The sequence below is a fragment of the Cyphomyrmex costatus genome, unplaced genomic scaffold (genome assembly GCF_001594065.2).
Source record: "Cyphomyrmex costatus isolate MS0001 unplaced genomic scaffold, Ccosl1.0 scaffold127, whole genome shotgun sequence".
NCBI classification, from domain to species: Eukaryota; Metazoa; Arthropoda; class Insecta; order Hymenoptera; family Formicidae; genus Cyphomyrmex; species Cyphomyrmex costatus.
In genome coordinates, this window is record NW_017275249.1 from 725,045 (window position 1) to 748,053 (window position 23,009).

Consider the following 23,009-nt stretch of genomic DNA (forward strand, 5'->3'; position numbering starts at 1 on the left):
TACGACATAAATGTTCGAAGAATCGGTCGCCAAAGACACACATTTCAATAATTCTATCAGTTGTAACTTTATGACTGTGTACGAGCAATAAAGAACGTGACACAGCCGCGCCGAACTGTAGCTTCTTTCCTCGTCTTTCCCGGTCTTTTACCGGATCATTCGGCCCGTTCGATTTCAGCAACGCGCACACATTAGCACGTTAAAACCATATAGAGGCATACGTTACTAAATTATTCTACTACTCTTCTCTCGCGTCACATGATGAGTACCGATTACGAGATAGCAACGAAACGTAACCAGTATGTATTGATTCGGACGATAATTCTGATATGTTACCTCTTGCATTATCGACTGCCAAATTAGCATGTCACCAAACTGCGAGAAAAAAGAAATAAAACGTTGCAACATTTATCTAATATCTCAACGTTGTTGCTTTCATCTTGCATACGCAAACGGAATTTATTTTGTGCTTAAAAAAAACAAATATACAAGTATTATCAACAAATAAAAAGAATTAAAAAAATTTTCCCAAAAGAATCTTTATACATATAATTATGTGACAATTTGTAATTGCATTTGTAAAATAATGAGTGACATCTTTAGAAGATTATAGTTTTTATCTTATCGGATATGAACAAATTGAATAGCGCAATTTCACACACGCTATCCAGAAAAAATCTCTCCTGCGCGAGATTATTTTCCGCATTTAATTTATTATTTAACAATATCTTCTCCTGGCTGTGTGCATGCGAGTGTGCTGGTGTCATAAACTCTAAATATTTTTGGCCATATATTCTATGTAGATAATAAATAGTACCGTCGTGATTTATAGCGTTTCATTGTTTATGTAGGAACGCTAGAGTGAAATTTTCATGCGATCTCGGATAGAAAGCGTCGCATTTGTTTATAGACACAGTCTAGACAAAAAGAGCTCGATAAGCGTGCGAAGTCTCGCCGTCGAGTGAAGCTATCTTCGGTGTCATAGGTGCGCAATAATTGATTATTATTCACTGATTTAACAGTCTCCTTGACAGGCATGTTGAACTCTGTCTGACCTCAGCAACTCCAGTTCGGCCATTGATCTCACGAAAGCAAGAGTTGTCAATGCACCCCGACCTAAATTTCAACGTTACATATTATTCCTTTTTAACATTTTCAACGCTGCGTTTGAGATACACACGTGTCGTGATGAGAGTTCTATCGAAATTTATCAAATCAATCTGACTAACACATATCGTCTTTATCAATCATTGCTAACGTAAATTGCATTGCTAATCAAATATGTATTATGTTGTATTAAATATGAGACATATAAAAGGTTCGTAAAAACAGCGATCGCAATTGAAAAATTTTACAAAGCCGTGATTTTATTATGAAAAAAGTCATTAAGTTACTAAAGAAAATTATATGTATATGATATGTAATGATATGAAAGATTATAATTAAATGTAAGCATTTTTTTAAGTCCCTACATGATGCATCCTCAAGAAAATTATTAAAAGCGAAAAATTTCACACATCTAACACAATAATTTTACTTTTGCAGTTTAGTATAAACTCTATATTAAATATTTCTATTCCATGTTGAGAGGTAAAATCGAAATTTGAGATATATGCCACTAATAGATATAATAATATACATGCATATATCATCGTTTTAAAATTTGGATATGACAAGTACCTCTGTAGCAGTGAATCTTAAATGGTTCAACAGTTATTAAAACGAGAACGAAATTGGAGACGTTTTGCATTAAAGAAAGGTTTAAAGGATGCAACATTACGTGCATAAAGTAAGCGTTATCTTATTGGCACTTGAAATCGCATGTGAATTTCAAACAGACGATTTCGAAGCATTACACTTTTATTAAACGTCGAGACGCAAAATCAAGCAAAATAATATTAGAAACGGTGGAAAAGCGCGACGTCTGATCGCACAAGAGCGCTGTCCGAATTTTGTCAGAATTGCATTAATTTATTCTGCCTTTCGTTAGCGCGAATGTAGCGAAATGTCGTTTCTGAAGTCGCTTAATCGGGTTTCGCATTGAGAGTAAAAAATTGCCACGGAAAGAGTTAACGGAGAACCTGCGATGGGACGGCTGCGAACTAGAGAGAGAGAGAGAAAGAAAGAGAGAGAGAGAGAGAGAGAGAGAGAGGGAGGGAGAGAAAGAGAGAATATTAAATTAGGAAATTTCATAAATTCCCTTTAGCGATCTCTTAGACGATTCGCGCTTCAAGACTCGTGTTTTTCGCCTGAAATCATAATGAGCCGCGTCGGGCTAAATCTACATAGCTAGCTATCTGTTCCACATTTTACGCTACGACGGCACTAATGATGATCAGTTTCTCTTTTCTTCGATCTGATTGTACTTTGTATCTTCATGTTGTCGATAAGATTAATTTTGGGAAAATAATTGCAAATAATCAGGTATATCCATAAATTATTAAATGCATATAAATCCGGCTGCTTATTATATTATATTATCATGTATATATTTTACGTCTTTTATATATTGTACCTCGTCGCTTACTACATTATACATATATATTACATTATTATACAATATTATATTACCGTACATATGTTATGCGTTTGTTTTGTTCATCTTATATTCTCTTATTATAATATCTCTCTTTTGCCGTTTTTACCACATTTATATAGGTTTTTTATCATATTTGTCTACTTATACTATTTCGGAATTTGTTAACTGATTAGGCATTATATCAACAATTATGTTGCTGCATCATCAATTGCGTTGTCGTATGTTAGTTTCTTCTTTGTAGCTAATTTATATGCAATAAAGCGTAATATATTACTTACAAGGAATCTTTTAGACAAAAAACTTAACATGAATTATTGTTATTGAATAAAATTTGCATTTAGGTTAGAAAAATAAGAAAAATGAAGGGATGATGATCCAAAAGTAGCGATTTATCTTTTTCGAAACCGATACCGCGTTTATCAGATAAATATTTCAAAAAAAATGCCGTAAATATACATCTCAGGTGAGAGATTATTTTACAAGAGCTGCAGAATGTTCTTTCTATTAATATCATATGATTTTACTGATTAAAAAAAAAAAACAGATGTGTTTTTATGTGTTATATGTTTAAAAAGACTCACGTTGCCCCAATTTGCGCAACGCCATGTTATGGCGTCGATGACGACGAATCGCGAAAGAACGTACTCCGAGAATATTACGAGAAAGTACGTAAGATTCTTCGCGGAAGTTTCACCGGTAATTATCTAAAGTTACCAAGGGCCACGGGAGTCAAAGTGTGAAGTCGTGTTCGAAGTCTTTCTGCACTTCAACGCTCCTTCGTGCCGGTTAATAACAAATGAGCCGGGCTGCGAGCCCCTCACTTTTGTTATAATCGGAGACACTTGCCCTCGTACAGTTACCGTCTACTATTCTGCATTATTCAGTGAATTCATTTGTAGCATTCTAAACAGCCAACTTATATCTTTCGCTTCCTTAACGCTTTTGTTGCTTGCATTTAACTACAATTCTCTACGGGGAATGTTAAAATTATTATATTATATGCGAAAAAACTTTGCATTTTTAAATTTCCTTATCGATAAAATCTTAAATTCTTAATAATATAACCAACTATAATAATTCAACCCTCTCTCTCTCTCTCTCTCTACCTTACTTAGTTTTGATACCATTTTAAAATAACTTGCTGTGGAGTGCCTAAAAATTTATTTCAGAAAAGACGCGTGGAAAATAATCTATTTTAATCTAATATTTTTCACGTTTTCTATAGTCGATAACATTGTTCACTTACATTAGATCACAATTTGAACAACATCAATTTGTCTAATAGTTCTTTAATATTGATCACGCGCCGGTTTTAACGTGTGTGATCGAACAAAATTTATAAATAAATTATTATACAGATATTCTTTTGATGAGGTAGAAAATAACTGTTTGTTATTTAAAGTTTAAAAACGTCGAGGGGGGATCATTATATTTTTTTCACGATTGTTGATATCAATATTTAAAACGGTTTTAAAAGATTTTCCTTATTTTGACGAATACACACATCACAACAAACATGGAATTTGAAACAAATCTTTCCCCTGTCAGAAATGCCGTTTGGCATTTTGCGTTTCGCACCGTTGGCGCGCCCCACGACAATGTTCAATCAAATTTTTCGCCGTGCGTATCTCGCCGGGAAAAAGGTCAAATTTTCGATATTCGTACACCGCGCCATACCGTCCAATCTAAAGCATCAGTATGATCCTCCGGCACAGCAGTTGATTTACAATCGGCCGCGGGAATTCGCTTGATAATCAAACGAGAGTTTCGGATTGGATTTGTACGGCGCGTTGCACTGTCTCTCTATATGCGGCAGGCCAGGCCAGGCCAGGCCGCGCCGCGTCGCGCCGCGCCGCGCCGTTACGAGCGCACGAAGCGCGCGCGCGCGCGCGCGGCATCGACCATGTGAAGGAAAATCAATTAGCCGGGCAAACTGATTCGACTGCGTCTGTTTACTCGTGCGAGTCCGCAATGTGTTTCGCGTCGTAGCACAGGCGCTTCCGCGCATATACGTACACGTATGTACACGCACTCGTACACACGCGCGTGTACAGAGCCTCTACGCACACAACGTGCCGATGCAACGAGGCTTTTGTGCGGCTGATGCACCGCGAAGCTCTCGCGCTACGCGCTGTAATACACACACGTATCACGATATACAGCCGACCATATACTACACCTCTATCACCATCGTACACTGTACAAATGCGAAGCGCACACGCATACATATTCACACTCGCTTATGTACGACCATATATGGAATTTAAGAGATGACGTGCGTTATACCGTTATGATGCTTAATGCGCCACAGCATATTGTTGCGTAAGCGTATTATCCATGTTCAAAGAATTTCACTAAGTAACATTCTATCTATGACTAGTGCCAGTCATCTGATAAATCTAGCTAATTTTTCAGCGTAATTCTTTTATCGATGAAAAATTTAAAAAGGGAGGAAAAAAAAATCAAGGCATCTTTTTTTCTTAAATTACTAATTAAAAAAAATGCTTTATGGCCCGTTTTTTTTTTTTTTTATTAATGTTTTTATAATTATTTATAAGAAAAAACGCAACGTTGGGGTGTTTCTATTTACTTATCCATTCTATTTGAGAAATATCAAAGCTAAACTATATCCTGTCGATGACGGTAATTAAATCCAAGATGTCAATCAGATTTCAGATCATCGAGATGTATTATTGGAAATGTCAAACGAACAACATCGAATCATACGATATCGTGTCCAAGCCGTCAGACGAGATAATGTTGTCAACGAGCACAAAAATACGACGAAAAATATGCGCCGAAACAAAAGACGCCGCACATTTCTCATAATTCTTCAAGTTTTAACTGAAAATATATCTCGATAACCAAGTCTCGAAAGTATCATTAAATACCATTCTAAAATCAACTGAAAAATAAGATTCCATCTATTTTCAATTTTTTTTTACGGTTGTTTGTCTGGATGAATATTTGACGGTCGGGCGTAAAAATGGCACCGATATCCACCGCGCGGAAGATGACAAATGATTGAAAAATCATGTCAAATGCACACTGAGTGGCACGTATATATCTGCGATCGAACCTCGATGATATATTGTGCGTAGTACACGTCGATTCCAAGTATCGCCGCGGACGCGTTGGAACGTGTGACACGTTAATAAAGTACGTCGCTTCGGAAGAGTGATGTATTCATATTAGTCTCGGTGGCCGTAATGACATAATCATTGTCATCAAGAAACGCGCGAGTGCAGAATTGGCCGACGCTTTAATAAGGACGATATTGAATTACCTAGTTCTGCGCGAATCCTAAAATGACTCATTTAATTTGCGACGGCGTCGCGACGCCGGTATGCCCCGATTCTGTCAATCTTTCGGCTTCGCTTTAAATATAATATAAATCCATACGTATGTATATCGTGTACGTGTGTCGATACGTGTGTGTTACGTATAGGTGTGAGCGGGACAATTGCGCGCGACACACACGGCGACGCGCGCACGCGTGCGTGTCCTGCGGCGCGATCGGCAAAAATAAAATATGCAGACGAGATAAATATTAAGTGCCGTTGACAGGTAAATCGCGTAACACGTTCGATTTCCATTTCGGATGAAAATACTTCTCGGCTACGGTCATTAGCCGCGTATTGAAATTTATTACGTGGTCTACGTGGGACTCCGAAACGGCCCCGTGACATCCCTTGTCGAACATACAGATCTCCGCGCGCTGACGAGATATACATTTTCGCGATGCGATAATGTTAATTTCACTTCTACTGTCGTAGATAGTAGAAGCAAATTGATATAGCCTATACATAATTTTGTTATATAATATTAAGAAAGAAGATACTAAAAATTTATAAAACGGAATCACAGACCAAGTCTAACAACAAGAAACAAACATTTATCACATTTATACGTTTTAAGAAATTTAAAAATAAAAATATAACTGCAGATATAATTAAGTATGGATTAATTTTGAAAAATCTACGTCATCATAACAATATTAAATTCACTCTGTTATCAGAGTGTTCGTCTCTAGTCAGTGTAAAACACTACAATTTCTTTCCTACATAATATGAAACGTAATAAATAATTGTTTATTCATTGAAATGTATTTGCAAACTGACAATTATGATATTTCGTCTTTCCGTTTTTCTGTTTTTAGTTTATATTCTTATCTTATGTGCTGCCATTTCTACGTGAAAGAAGGTGCATTTAACATTATCTAGATAAAATTGGTTTAGTGCTGTACTATAAGAAAAATCTTGACTCTGATGAGAAATGGCATTTTTTTTTCATTTTGCAGAGTCGTATATTCGAAGACGCATCCATCGTGTGCAATTCTTGGTCACCCAGGCATAATGTGAGTACTGAATTACATTTTCTTTCTTTTTTTCTTTTTTCCTCTATGCACGTTTTTCAAATTAGGGATTAATTTGACTTTGTGCCGCGTGATGTTGAGACAAATATTACGATATTATTACAACACGATGTAATTTATGAGAAAAATCAGCTGTTTTATTAATCATAAACTTATTTAGAAGATAGATAATAAAGCGCCTAGACGGATTAATTACATCTTTAGAGAACGAGACGTCGCCGTGATATCATTTTAATAGAACAACCTGATTATTTGAGACGTCTGCAGACGAGACAATGTAGTTATACACATCACGTGTCGTCTTTCTAATAATTATATTCGCATAATATGTACGACAATTACGTTGCATTGTAATATTGTATCATCATAAAGTTAATAAATGAAAAAGTTTACAAGATTTATCAGATACAGCAGATATATAAAATATACACATATACTTAATTCAATTTATTATTATATTTATTTTCTGTTTTATACGAGGTGAATATTTTACAAGTGGCGTTAAAAATTAAATAGGCGTCTTTATGATATATTTCTAATAAATATGTGTACTCTGTTTCAAATTATACATACGTGATAAAACTTATTGTCACACAAGTATGGTGATTCTTTCTACAGAATTTGAAAGCTTTTCGTTAGAGTGAAAAAATTCAATTAGCTCTTACTCTCTCAGAATTATAAGTGGAGAAAAGGAAAGAGAAACAAGAGAGGAGGAAAAGGAGGGACGAGCAGAGAGAAGTAGAGAGAAAGAGGGGAAGAGAAAGAGATTGTGAGACTGTTGCTGTATACGAAATGCCTCATAATATTTATGCTTTACGGAGCCACGTAGTTACGGTAGCTCGCGCATAAACTCGCTAACTCGTGGTTACGATTATGGCCAGTAGTAAATTGATTATTTAGATATACGATGAGGCGATAGTCGAGTACCGTAAAAAGAGCTATGTGTCACTTATGCTCACCACGGATGCAACAGATACTCGCGGTGCCACGACAGGAATCAACACGGTCCGGCGGGTTTTTCGTTACCGTACACGTCCATTCTTCTCTCGACGGCCGCACGAAATTATTCGTACATACATCAGTGTATTATTGAATTTTTTTTCACACATTTGCATAATAATGCAGAGATAACGATTTACGGAAGAGGTATCTACATCGCATGAATTTGTGAACAACACTATCGATCAAGATGACACGCAGAGAGGAGTGCACGCGTTAAACATTACATGTAATAATAATAATGGATATGATAGAGCAAAGCAATATGTGACGATAATACGATATGGAGCCACAAATGATTCAATACGGCGGAAATGGAAATCGATAACGCAGATTTAACAACAATAATAACCAGGGACGAGATGTAGTCGCGAGTCACAACGTCACCGCGGCATGCTTCGATGCCACGGACATAAAAAGACGTTAATATGATAGCATTAGCGACAATAGCAACGCTTAATATTAACGTCGTTAAGGGAGCGGAGTGTAACAGCGCTATTATAAATCGATGATACCCGCTCCGGCGCGGCGCGGCGCGGCGCGGCGCGGCGACGGTGGCGATGGCGATGGTGATGGTGGTGGCGATTGATGGACCCACAGCGCGCGAGAAGCCCACGAATAATGTTCTTTACTCTAGACAGTAGGTACTCCGCCATGCAAGTGATAATTTGAACAGTCTCCCCGTTTTCGTGTCAGACGTCAGATTTTCTGGAAGATTTTACTTATTCATGCGTCAGACTACTCCGTGATGTAGGTTATCGGACGGAAATAACGTAATTGTCCCAATTTGCGATATCCGATAGCCGACGGGTCCGTGGCGCTCTCTCTCTTTCTCTCTCTCTCTCTCTCTCTCTCTCTGCACTCCGGATTCGGACTCGTAGTAACCGCGAGCTGATCGCTAATCAATTTCATACAGATGATACGTAATTGAACCGCACGCCGTGCGACGAGATTTTATTTTATTTTTTCATTTTCGCCGCTGATGTGTGCGCCCCTCTTAGTATTGATGCCGTGTGCTATTCGTATCTTATTGACGCGACGGATGCGCTACTTGGCGACATTTATCGATCGAATCTCGCGGACGGTTCTCTCTGACTAACCGCTTGGCTCAGACACGACTGCGAGCTTTAATTGCTAATTGATTTTGTGCACACGTTCGAAGGTTTATGTACCATATTGATGTGTCCGGGGCACATCTAATTTTGCATTCGTCTGCGCTTCCCGCGGGCGAAATGGATTAAGGGAATTGGTTTTCTGTGAGAGAATACAATTTTCCAAGGAACAGAGTGCCTCGATAGACAAACGATCATGCGCATCTGATACGAATGTATTATACAGAATACCCGCAATTATATATAATCGGCTTATTTTCCTAACACTTTTACACACCGAGGATTCCTCAGAAAGAAAACTCTGATTATACATACATTCTGATGGAATTTGTATGCGCTACAATTTTACGTCCTCTTTATATAGCAGTTAATAGTTAACGATATACAAAGTAACAAAAACATTATCAATGTTCTAATAAATATTTCTTGAAAATAATCTGCAATATCGAACCAACTTTATTAACATTCTCGAGAAAACGTGAACAGCGATGAAAAATGGAGAAATATTTATTTGTTTTACAATGTTTTTCTTTTTCGGATCGCGCGTGTCTTTCTCTAAATCCTAACCCCAAACTATTCTCTGATCCTGCGCTATACACCATCTTGTTATCAGTTATATGTTAGCCACTTAATCAGACCCACCGTCGGACGATGAAATAAATTATGCGGAGAGCTTGCAGGGTCTGATAATTCAATTGTAATTGCCTAATCCTCATAATACCTTACTTCTAGAAGACGTATCTCGACCGCAAGGGTCGGCCGCATCGAAAAATGACTCTATTAACCGCGACGACGTTCGCAGAGAATCGCGCAAAGGGGAAGAAACTTTGCTAAACAACAGCAGGCAGTGTTAACTATGTAGCTAATAAGAGCAATCTGTATTCTTGGTGGCAGTATTAAGCTTCGTCCACAACATACAAATGTTTTATATATGTATTATGCTAACAATGCGCATGATTTCATAATTCTTTTTAAGCACATTAAGTATAGGTATAATATATATTATACGAAAAGAGAAAACGACAGCGCAAGGAGAAAGATTAATTTTTTATGCTCTTATGATAATCAGCACTACAATATATACATATATTGTGATAAATTTAGCTCGTTAATTAATGCATGGTCCTAAATAGAGACTCGACACTTTAATTAATCTCGATTGATTCAAATGACAGAATGCAAAAGAACTTGATTTATTGTACAAATAAAAAAGCAGGAAGTGTGAGAAAGACTTTAGAACCTTCTTCCCAACTTTGGTAATTTCGACTATTGCAATCTTGTACACATGTATGGGTGGACGTATGAAGATCGAGTGACTGTTCAAGTGTTACGTTAAAAGAGGGTCCATCGCGCCTTGCCCCTTAGTCGCGAATCGTAATTTATTGCCCTGCTAATGCTTCGATTAAGCAGCATGTCCGCGTGAAAAACGTTGTCATTATGGATACAACGGGAAAGTATATTATGTCTCACACTAATAATATACTTCCACGAACAGGTAATTGTTTTAAGCGTACTTTTACATACTCACATACAGCAAATGGTTTTCTTCGTAAATCTATTCGTAGACTTGACGCTCTTTCCTTCATTCTTTAAAAATCAAATTTTCAGAAATTGTCGATGCTTTTCATCATTACGTAGAGCTTAATTTATGAAAAAATTAAACGGGAAAAATATTTGATAAATTACACAAAATGCGTAGACAAAATATTTAATTAACATTTACTTCCATTAAAAATGTTTTCTTCATTTTGTTTGGTGTGTAAACAACATTTAAATAATTTATGCAGACATATCTACGTGACAAACAAGATACATATTTCACATTTTTCATTTTATTTATTTCTTCTCTTTTAGTAGCATTTTAATTGTCAACTCTGGCGAAATACAGCTTCAAATTTCGTTACGGAAAATACAACAAATATGGTAAGATGGCGGGAGGGAAATTTCGGAATTAAAAAGAGTGACGGCAGTTCAGCAACCTAGAGACAGTCGTAGGTACGCCGTACTCGACGAAGACACGAGGAGTTCATAAATAATCGAAGCGCTAGAACACGCCAGTGGTTTCCGCATGAAACATTGATCGGGCAATGCGGACATTACAGGTCGTAATGAAATAAGTGGGCAGTGAATCACTTTTAGCTTTACCCGCCGACCAAGCTAACGATATTTTGATAACTCTTTCGGATTAATCTGGACAGGGGTAGGCATGGGGCGGTTTACGGATAATAAAGAGTTGTTGAAGAGAATAATAAAACTTTTTTGAAAAGATACCGTTACTTCATATATAACAAAGATATATGAAATAAGATGCATTATAAATAATAAAATACACAATACATATCATAATGTTAATTTCAGATTATATATATAAATATTCGAATCTAGTTATTTGAAATTATTTTTGTCGTGTTATTTTTATCGTATTTTATATTGGAACGTAAAACAATTTCTAAGAAAGTTGTTAACATGTTGAAAATAATTTTTGAAAAATTTATCTATTTTATGTGAATATTCCACATAAAAATCTTCTTTATCAAGTATAATCGTACAGATTATTAGATACGCATTCGTATTCTAATTCATTGTTGTCCGATAAACATGTCACTGAAATTATTTCAGCGTAACGAATTTTAATCAAAAACTGTACAGATATACCGAACTGTGTAGATATACCTATCGAAGATTTCTATGTAAATATTTTTTAAATCATAAGAATTATTAATACCGCTTTGTAATTAAATTAAATTATTAAAATAAGGAGTTTGAAAGCTGGATTCTTGTGCGATTAATTTTTATAAATATAACAACTAAAAATTAATCGCACAAAGATCCAACGTCGGCTTTCAAGCTCCTTATTTTAACAATTAATATTTTTAAACGTTCAATATTTCTATTACTGAAAAGGCTTTGATGTTTTGTGTATTAATAAGTTAACGTTTTTTATGTACATTTATAATAATAAATTATATGCAGTATATTGTAGAATCTAGTAAACTCATTCTATTTGTTTATATTTGAAATTAGTTTATACCATTAATGATTCATGCAGCAATGTCATCAAATAACAAGTTGCACGAAGCACATCTTCACACAAATAGAGAAAACCAATAATTATTACTTAATACTATTATTTAATAGAAGAAAGAAATCCCAACAGAAATAGATTAAACTAAATTGATTCGTTTTTATACGTCAAATCATATTGAGACAATAATGAAATGTAGATAATGTTTAGTGTGTAATATTGATATCACCTTGTACCTTAATACCAACATTTCATATTAGGCGATATTTCGTATTAGCAAAACTGCAAGTTTTATTTAAACGTTGATTTGGAAAATATCTTTATATTGAAGTGGCTTCAAAGAGACGTTATAAGTTATACACAACTTATAACTGCGATATTCTTTGAACGTAGATCGAACCTAGTAACATGTCGCAAGTGACAGATGTAGTTGATGCAGAATGTCCCATATAATATCGATCTCACCTCGGTGTACAGGCAAGCTAAGTGATATGAATGCAATGTATAGCTTTCATTAAGATATTCTCCTAAAAAAAAGTTACTTTGATCAATAACAAAGAGTAGATAGAAACAAATTGAAGCTACAAAGTCGACATAACACAGTAATCGATATCAAGTTTCATAAATTTTAATCTAGAGTTTACATCGACATGATTTTACATCTCAATAGTTTATAAGATATCCTATCAAAGAAGTTTGGAAAAAATATATTGTTATAAATAAATAAAACTTGTAAGAGAGAGAGTTTTTTTTTCCGAAAACGATAATTAAAGGAGAAGAAAATAAGATAATTCAATAAAAAGTTTAAAAAATTAAACATTTTGTAAAAGATTACAAAATTACATAGTATATGTACATCAATTGAAAATTTCAGATGTCAGTGTTTGAAAAAATTACATAGAATATGTAATCACGCATTCGTGAAACTCTTTTAAAAATCGGCAAGTTACGAAAAGGGAATTTTGGTTCAACCCTCCTAGCACATAACGCGCCATGAAATGAAATCACACCCACCCCCCTTGTTACTCCGTTCTGTGCTGCTCATAAATTTCGCCGTAGCGTAGTTTAAGCTATTTTCGTTACCATTAAATGTTGACTCCGCCGAGGGGGACCGGATCTCCAAACACGCGAAAGGGAATCGGGATGATCTGCCCCTCTCCCCTCCTCCTCCCGGTTCGTCCAGTTTCACCATTGCTGCACGATACTGACGGATATATTCTGTCCACCGTCCCAAGGGAGACTCGGTCAAGTATCCATCCTTCGGATCGATTCCAGTGTAACGGATGAATTTGATTACCGAACATCATAGGGCATGTGTACATGCGCTAATACAATGACGTTACTCGAGGGGATTGTAATCTAATGCCATTAATCCGTGCAAATATCGTCGTTTTTCCAATTATACATATCTGTTGTTTCTATTACACTGAAAAATACTATAGACAAAATATTGTATATATAATATACATAAATATATAAATATTACATACACACACACATATCTTTTTGTCGGCGAATATCGTGTATCAATAGACACTGTTTTTAGATATACAAAAATAGATTATTCCGCATAAAAAATTATTTCTTGTTATTTTTTTATATTTTCCATATATAGGATAATTTTATAATAACTAAATTATAGGATTATACTATTTTATTCATATTAGAAGGGTTATACATATAAACAGGGATTCGGAAACGTTCCCTTACCGAGAGATACTTTTTCCTTGCGGCAATATATTTAAGTTCACATGACGAGTAAATGTTTTGATAAAACTTGTATTTTTTTACGAGCCTCCATTTGCAAGTTATCATGACTGTTGTTCGGGCAAACTCGATTTCGAGCAAAAAAAATGTAACGTTCCAATATAAAGTTTATATCATATAACGCGCAATATCGTTCTATTCATCCTATAATAGAAAAATTTCTACAGTTTTCTGTCACTCGAAACAATTCTTCTCAAAATTGTTTTTCTCTAAATTTTGCATACATGTATCCACATTGCACTATCCTAAATTATAATTATCTTAAATTACAATAAAAAAGTCTAATGAAATGAATTGTGAAAATGTTTTTAAATAATAAATACCTTTTTGCAGAGCATGCATTTACAATATATCATACATTTTGCTTGAATCGAAATTAATAAATATTAATGCCCATTAACCAAAAATTTTAATTGTCTACTTTGAAATAAAATAAAATCTGTATAGTAAAATTATAGAAGGTCCTGGAAAAATTTCGAAACTCAGCTTAAATAATAGAAAGTTTGCGTCTGAGCCTAAAAAACTTGCAATACGCGAACATCTCGGATAACAAAACTATTTTTAGGCTATTGATCGCACAGCCATGTTGCCGTCCATATATATATATATATATATATATAAGTTCATTGTTGCCCAGATAACGCCAAATGGATAAACTTCAATAAGAATTTATATAATAAATAATAGGTTCTAACTAATATCATTATTTGCATTATCCTCATCTAAAGTAAATCAGTTTATATTTGTAAATTACGATATTTAATCTGTTTTTCTTTGCGCGTTTGTAATTTGCGAATAAATAAATACTAAATTGGTAACAATACAAAAAATATATTATATATGTATGTAAATATAAATTTTATATGTAAATATCCAAATAAATTTGACATATGAAAATTGAAAAAGGTCTCCTAATATATCATTAAAATACTTGTTTAATTAATAATCCCAATCTCTATTTACAAGTCAAAAGTATTATTTATAATATTGGATGACGATCTCTTTAAATATGACAAAAATTAAATGGCATTAACAATCAATAATTAAAATTATGAAAAAGTTAATGCAATATAAATTATGTTGAATTAAAAAAAATGTTTAAATTACCAGGCATTAAATTAAAGGCATGTAACTGCAAATATATGAAAAATGTCAAAATTAGAGATGTAAGTTATATGTACAATAGATCACAATGTAACAAGTATTATGAAGTATTATTTTTAAGTGTCGAAACATTACTTAACGCTTTAATCAATGAATAATATATTATACATTTTATGTTTCAGGGTGATTTATTCGGTGGCTTGAATAGTGGTCTGCAAGATGGCTTACTTTCAAGAGCGGAGGCTTTGGCAGCAGATTTGGGAAAGCACAACGCCGGGACACCAATGCCATTGAAACACGATCCTGTATCTGTGTATCATCACGGAGCACATATGCCTACCCCCCATCCGAATAACCGGCCACATCATCAGGTACAATCACACCTCCTTGTGAGTCCGCATTTTTGATATATTTTATTCTATCGTACATATTACATTCCACAATACAATAACTCTACAATCCCAGAAAGCGAACACGTATTGTCTTATTTAATGTGGTGTATCAATAAATAAAAATTACATAAATATACTCTCTCTTTACAAATCGATAAAGAGCTCTCATTAAAAGTAAGAAATCTCTCTTACTTATATGTATTTTGCAAAGAAAAAATGGAATATATTAATCGCGCAGAATAAATCGTTTCAATATTGTATGAAATATGAATATCGCGACTACATTTAACTGCGAATATCAAATCGAATGATTTATCCATTTTGCATTTCTATATTCTTATGTTGTTTTTTGCAGAGATATCGTAACTATACTGAGATTTAATTGTTTAATTAAATTTAAAAAAAAAAGAATAGTATTGTTCTCTCGTGCAAGATAATTATCGTGATAAAAGCTAAAGGCTGCTATTGCCGTTTCGTAAACCCCCATATACAAGCCGGGGGGATGGTACATTCATAAAATGCAACGAATCCAACGGTCGGTTAAAATCGTTGCTAATAATTAATTACGCGCGGCAATTAATTTTGAATTCATATTTAATCGGCAGATTGAAAAATTTAATTTACGCAGTTTATTTGTTAATATCGCGAACAATGCAGACAACGATTTTAATTTTCTGCGTTTTAATGGTTAATAAGCCGCATTATATTTACAACCGTCGTTCATAATCGTGCAATAGGCGCAGCAGTCGCGGCGTGATTATGCCGTTTAGAGATAGTCACAATATATGTAGGTATATGATTTCATGCGAATTGTATTTCAATTTGTTGCCTCGTGTACCTTATGCTAATCTGAGCAATCTGATGCTGACAGAAGCACGATGGGAGGACAACGCCGGGTAACCAATGCGCATCGATCCGGAATGATGCGTTCTTAAATGTAGGGGCGTGTTGCTTGTATATTATCTCCATGTCACGACTGCTTGTAATGCTTTCTCTCCTCCCCCTTCTAAACCCGGATAGAGAGCAATGAATTCTAAGGGTCCACGGAACCTGTGTCTGTGGCGAGGGTTCAATATGGGTTTTGTTCAACTTCTCGCGTGCCGGCTTTCTGTGGGATTTGCGTACGTGATTTTATCGTCATAAATCGCTTTCTCGGCTTTTCCTCCACTTGTTAGATGTAAATTATGTACAACTTTGTACTACAAATTGATCATTATTTCTATCGCACTATTTGTGCCATTACCTCGGTTTCATAAATTCAGTTTTCTGACTTGATTTTTTGATGCTATGTTACTCAAATTTTAACAAAATAATTGTAATATTAGACTAAAAAATAATCAATTAAGATAAATAATCCTATTTTTGTCAAAAAGTGGATTTTAGTATTTAAATATGTCACAGTGTCAATTTATATGTATACCTACGTATTCAATTTTACAAACTGCACACAAAAATATTTTTCCGTCTTGAAGCCTGTATGAGCAGAACAAGAGAAGTTAATATATCACATATTACATAAATTAACAAGCAATTTAATTTAATTAATGCTAATAAATATATCTTAGAAGAATATTAGTAATTTGATGTGTGTGTGTATGTGTATACTATAAATATCTTAAAAGTACAAATAATTTATTGTTGCAAATAATATTACCTTAGCCGGGATTCGAACACAAATCTATCAAATTCCGTGCAAACGTTCTCCCAATTCAGCCACAATATTCGTCATAATAACTAATAATTAATGAGAGATAGTCGTTTTTTAAGAAGAAATTACACCGACGAGAATAAATCAATTAAAAGAAATAATTCTATTTTTCGATTTTAATGACACTAGTTTACACAAATTTTTTTTCAATTACTTTGAACCAGACTACGTGTCTCTTATAGACTTTTGAGTGCTGAAAACGATCGCAAAAACTCTAGTATGTCAGATTTTTAAGACAATTGAAGTTTAATATGTGAAAAATGATTTTTTTTGACCATATTTGACATTTTTTCTAAAGAAGGTGAACGTTATCTCTTAAAATTGATCCGAAGTTATACAAATGTATTGTTCATCCCCTATAGTATGCATTTTTTTTTCCTACAATAGCTTACTTTTTAGCCATGTTGTGAAGGACTGAAGATAGGAGCTAAAATCACTTCAAGACAATGACAATGAAAAAAAGATATATAGTTGTATGTTACAAATTGTATAATTTTTTGAGAAGCAACTATTTATTTTCACCAATTGATTAGTTTTACTATTCTGTGTATAAAAGTCTTATAATATAAGCAAAATGTGACCTTAAACAATTAATATATGCACATATATGACACTACCGGGGAGTCCCCATATTCAAAATAGTTTCTATCTTCAATCGTACGATAAAAACTGTTAAATTATGCTTGAGAGCATCGAATTTTAATAAATGTGCAACATTTTGACCGTATTGAAAGAAAATCTACATAAGCTCTATATATAGATACATATAAGGGATTGATAAGTAACAAAAAGATTTTAAATACACGTACAGTAGGGAAGAAAGTAGAAAGGCGAAAACAAGCGTCGAACTGATGTAAAAACAGCAAGTGGGCACGCGTGTGCGCGCGGATCGAGAGCGAGCACAACGCGGCGAACAAGGAGGGAAGAAAGAAAAATTAGGGGTGAGGTGGGCAATAGAGCAAGGAGAAAGAGCAAAACATAGGAGCCGGCTAACCCTACCATCGTGTCAGCGTAATGATGAAATATTGCGCAGGTCTCTCGGGCCCTACCTCGTACGCCCCTGGGCAAGTCCACCCCCGACAACCCCCTAACGAAATCCCCTCTCTCGCCCCCTGCTCCCCGTGCGCTTGTATATTTGCTACCGGTGCTCCCGACAGCTTCCACCTTCTGCCTTTTCCACGCTGCCCGCCAACGTCCATGCAGCGCAACCCCCCTGCATTTCTGATGTAACTGCGCTATCCCAGGGCACCACCGCCGACCGAAACCGTGCCATCCAGTTAGCTCACTATACTGCCGTTCTCATGAGAATAGATGATGCGCGTGTTGCCGCTACGCGTGTACGTGTATAAGCCTCGACGAGGTCGTATAAGCGTTTATGTATGTACGTGAGGTAATGGCCGGATTGAGAACGACGTGGATATTTTTAGTAGCGATTTTTATAGTGATTTTAGCGCTATACTCATGTGCTATCCGAACATGATGCAGTTTCACGCGTACAAAGTTAAGAATAATTCATTCGGAGTATGTACGCAAACAAAAGAAATTTGTTAATTAAAATGTAGACTCATAAATTAAGGGATAATTCGACACAACTAATTCATTCGCATCTCGCTATACGTTTAAAGATTTTACACGAATAGATTTTGTGACACATATAATATATTATATATATATATATATCTTTTCCTTTACAAAAATAAAAGACTATTTTATAATAAAATCCATAAGTGATCGCATACTATATCGATAACCACTGTCATTCGCGATATAAATTGTCGTCTGATAAGTTTATTGTACGTGCATGAAGAAGAATTTTATTTCTGAAATATACGTGTGAACTAATTCTAATTACATGTCCTGTCCCCACGGTCAAAACCGTTGTTGTGTTGGCGTCTAGTTAATTCAGTATACTCTCGTGAGACTAGACAATTTCATATGTGTAAACAAGATCATACGCGTGTGCGTGATACCTTACATACTTAAGTACGTAGAGGATGCAATAAATAAATTATGCATCAAAGAAGATTAACAATTAAAATAAATTAATTGAAAAAATCAATCGCAACTTGAATGAAAATCACGATACGCGTATATTGGAACATTTCTAAAAAGACACGGACCAAATTTAAAGGGAATAAGAAACTGCAAGAGATGAAAATACTTTTTTTTTTTTTTTTTTTTTTTTCAAATAAACAAAGCACCATTTCAAAAAATAGCTTTTATTCGTCCTTAATTTGCGATTTATCGCATTTGACTCGCGGTAATACATTTTCCGTTTCGTTTCAACAGATGAATATCCGATATTGGCTTTAAGAAAACGAGCTAACGGCATACCACAACACGTGCTGTAACAGCAGAGTGTAGGAGAAGAAAATATGAAAGAAGTTCATAAATAATTTGTAAAGAGTTATGCTGGAGGTGCGTTTTGCATTCGTGACGACGGTCGCGGCACGTGTAGCATAATTATACGTGTTAGCTTGTACATATTTCCTACTCTTTCCACCGCACTCGACCTAACTTTGCTTTTTATCCCCTTCATTCATGTCTCTCCCACACCACGATGGTGCTTCATCAAAACGCATTTCCGCAAACTCAGCGATAGGATACGCATCCGACCTTTCAGCAGACCTTTCAAATTTCTCCGTATTTGTATGTTTCATTTTATTTTGTATATTTTCTTGAATAACACGCATACATGAAGCGAATCTCTCGAATTTTTCAGCTGCAAGATATTTTTATGTTAATACATTTAATTGTTAATATCATTTTTTTAAGAATTAGAAAATGTTATCAGTACTGAAAACTATTTTTTTAATGAATAGTTTTAATGAATCATCCTTTAACGTTTATAATATGTTTAATTTAGATATTATTAATGCTTAACAAATATTGACCTTTCCCCTGAAAAGTTAACACTGTAACATAATTAATTCTTGTTGTTTTCCGATGTCAAATAAGGGTGAAATAATTCATCATCTTACATTGTGTCACCTGTGTTTCTTGCAAAGAAGCAATCATTATGAACAATTATCTTAAATTAATTAAAGGTTTTCTTTAAGTTTATTAAGCTGATATAGTCACAATTGAATACGATTTATATAAAAACCAACCACTATTCTTTTCTCTAATTACAATAATTGCTCTTAATTCCGATTTTTTTATTCCAGTCGATTTGCAGAAAACAATCGCTGTGCCAGCTTAAGATTAAAATTCGTAGAGTCATAAGAAACAACAGAAAATTGAAAACAAATACGTATTTTTATAATATTATTGCTAATTAATTGCTTTATTCCCGAGTTTGTTGCTTCAACCAATTTGCAAAAAATAATATTAATTTAGAGAGAGAAAGAGGGATCCGCTGAGCAGAAAAAGAGAGAATACTCGTAGAGCAATCAACAAAAAAAATAGTAATCAATTTTTATAAATATAGTCACATCCGACTGTGATGAAGTGACTGGTCAGCTCGACAAACATTTTTCCTTCCATTAAGAGAGAGATGTCAATATAGTAATCTTCACACGTAATAACCAGGAATTTTATAAAAAAGAATCCAAAATCTCGTTTTATATTACGAAGATTTTAAAAGTTAAGACCAATTACAAATGGATTTTCTAAAAAAAAGAAAAAGAAAAAGAAAAAGCAAAATAATATATACTGCTAAATCTATAGTGCCAAATTTAATTTAATGTGAGTCATTACTGTGCTCTTATCAAATATATCATTATTTTATACTAAAACGATAATTACATTTAGTACTGTACAGTGTCAAATATAACCAGTGTTTTAGTATCAACGATATAATTGAATATAAGTAGTGGCGACTCACATTAGGTTAAATTTGACTGTGAATTTAACCAGTGTAACATGGCTCTTAAACTTAATATAGATCCTATTCTATTTCTATACGCATATAATTACTAGCAAGATAGAAACAGGCAAGAATACCATTACGGGGGACACGAGCTTTTGTATATCATCTCGTCAAAAGATGTCACCATCGGATACATTTATATTCCGTGCAATTAGTTGTCAACTGACTGAATAACTTGCAACATATTACATATCATTACTCTGCAAAACATTTCGGCGATATCGAATATAAAAGAAATGTTTTTCACAAAACAATATAACGCACGTGCTCGACTGTAAAGAGTTCGAACTTGCGTGTTCCAGATGAGCCATCCAGGAATGGAGAGTCTCGACATGCTGGACCCAGCAAATTCGATGACAACACTGACACCAATGTCCGAAAGCACAGGCGGCGGGCCAGGGCATCACGCGGGCATCCACGGTCCCTCCGTATACGGCGGCATGAACGGTATGATGAGTCATCATCATCATCACAGTAACCTAGGCGGCGGCGGCGGCAGCGTGCCGCATCCGGCGCACCACCATCCGGCGATGGCTGCAGCGGCCGCGGCTGCAGCCGCGGCGGGCCTGCATCCCGACGCCGATACCGATCCGCGCGAGTTGGAGGCCTTCGCCGAGCGGTTCAAGCAACGGCGCATTAAACTCGGCGTTACGCAAGCCGACGTCGGCAAAGCGCTCGCCAATCTCAAGCTACCGGGTGTCGGCGCTCTCTCGCAGTCGACGATCTGTCGCTTCGAGTCGCTCACGCTCTCGCACAACAACATGATCGCCCTCAAGCCGATCCTCCAGGCGTGGCTCGAGGAAGCGGAGGCCCAGGCGAAGAACAAGCGACGCGATCCGGACGCACCTTCGGTATTACCGGCCGGCGAGAAGAAACGGAAACGTACAAGCATCGCCGCGCCGGAGAAACGCTCGTTAGAGGCGTACTTCGCGGTACAGCCGCGGCCGTCCGGTGAGAAGATCGCGGCGATCGCGGAGAAGCTCGACTTGAAGAAGAACGTTGTACGGGTCTGGTTCTGCAATCAGCGGCAGAAGCAGAAGCGCATGAAGTTCGCGGCTCAACATTGACCCGAGGGTGGCTTGTGACAGCAAAACTGACCGTACCAGCTGCCTAGTCTCGAGCCCAAACCCGAACCTCTCACTGAGTTTCAGAGCTGGCCGTGAAGCGCCCCCAACATTGTCAAGGTGGGCTTACCCCGACTCCGCCGGTGGTCATCGCGGTGAGGAGATTGATTCTAATTCATTGTCGTTGGATCAACGTCACCGAGATATCTATCCGCGGCAGTCTTTCGCGGCCGCTTAAACGAATGGCTCGATACTACGGGCAGACGTATCGGTATACGAAGCTGTCACAGGCTGAAGAGTCGCTTGTTATCACTGCGCGTGTGTAATATGCTTAAAACGCATATTCTGGAATCACCGGTTGCAGGGAGCTATTCTTGACCCGTTTCGGTTCGCGATTCTCTCTCCTCTTCAGCTAACACGATTATCTCTCGTGACGTTATACAATCGATGCAATGAAACGCTGGTGACGCGTTTACGAATGTCTCGCGATGAATATTATCACAGCGGTGAATATAAATTCATATCGTAATCAGTCCGATCCATCAAATTCATGTCAAATTCAGATCATCGCTGCTGCGTTTTCTTTACTCACAATGGAAATGTCGCACAATGCAATACCACGATTTCTAATATAGAGTGAGCCGTTCTTTTAGATTGTCTACTATTAATTAACAAATCTCTAACTGACTTTGCTTTAATGAAAACGTCAAAGACATGTCTTATGTTCTAATCTCTAATGTTGAAACAAGTAAGTAAATTCAAACGTACATTGCGCCTCTTTATTTCGCTCGGAAAAAAAAAAAACGAATACGAGTGATATGCAGATAATGCCGAGGAAAAACACTGATCGCTGCAATAATGCATAACGCTTTCAACGGTATGCTTTTTGGAAAATGGAAAACTCTTCACTAGGGGGATATAAACGCTTTCTTCGTATTTTCATTTACATTAGCAGTAAGCAATGTAGCGACGGATTTGTGTTGGATAATAATATTATAGAGCTACATAAATACCGTCCGATTCGTGCGTTTCATCTGAAGCAGGATATGATAT

At 35.8% G+C, this 23,009-nt stretch overlaps 1 protein-coding gene across 1 annotated transcript in view; it reads left to right on the forward strand.

Annotated features, from left to right (window-relative positions):
* Positions 1 to 21,959, forward strand: part of acj6 (abnormal chemosensory protein 6) — a 45,118-nt gene extending 23,159 nt beyond the window's left edge. Inside the window, exons 2-4 of the mRNA XM_018550725.1 lie at positions 6,840 to 6,896; positions 15,104 to 15,310; positions 21,195 to 21,959. Coding sequence (XP_018406227.1) covers positions 6,840 to 6,896; positions 15,104 to 15,310; positions 21,195 to 21,959 — 1,029 coding nt within the window. The remainder of the gene's footprint in view (positions 1 to 6,839; positions 6,897 to 15,103; positions 15,311 to 21,194) is intronic.
* The last annotated feature ends 1,050 nt before the right edge of the window (positions 21,960 to 23,009 follow it).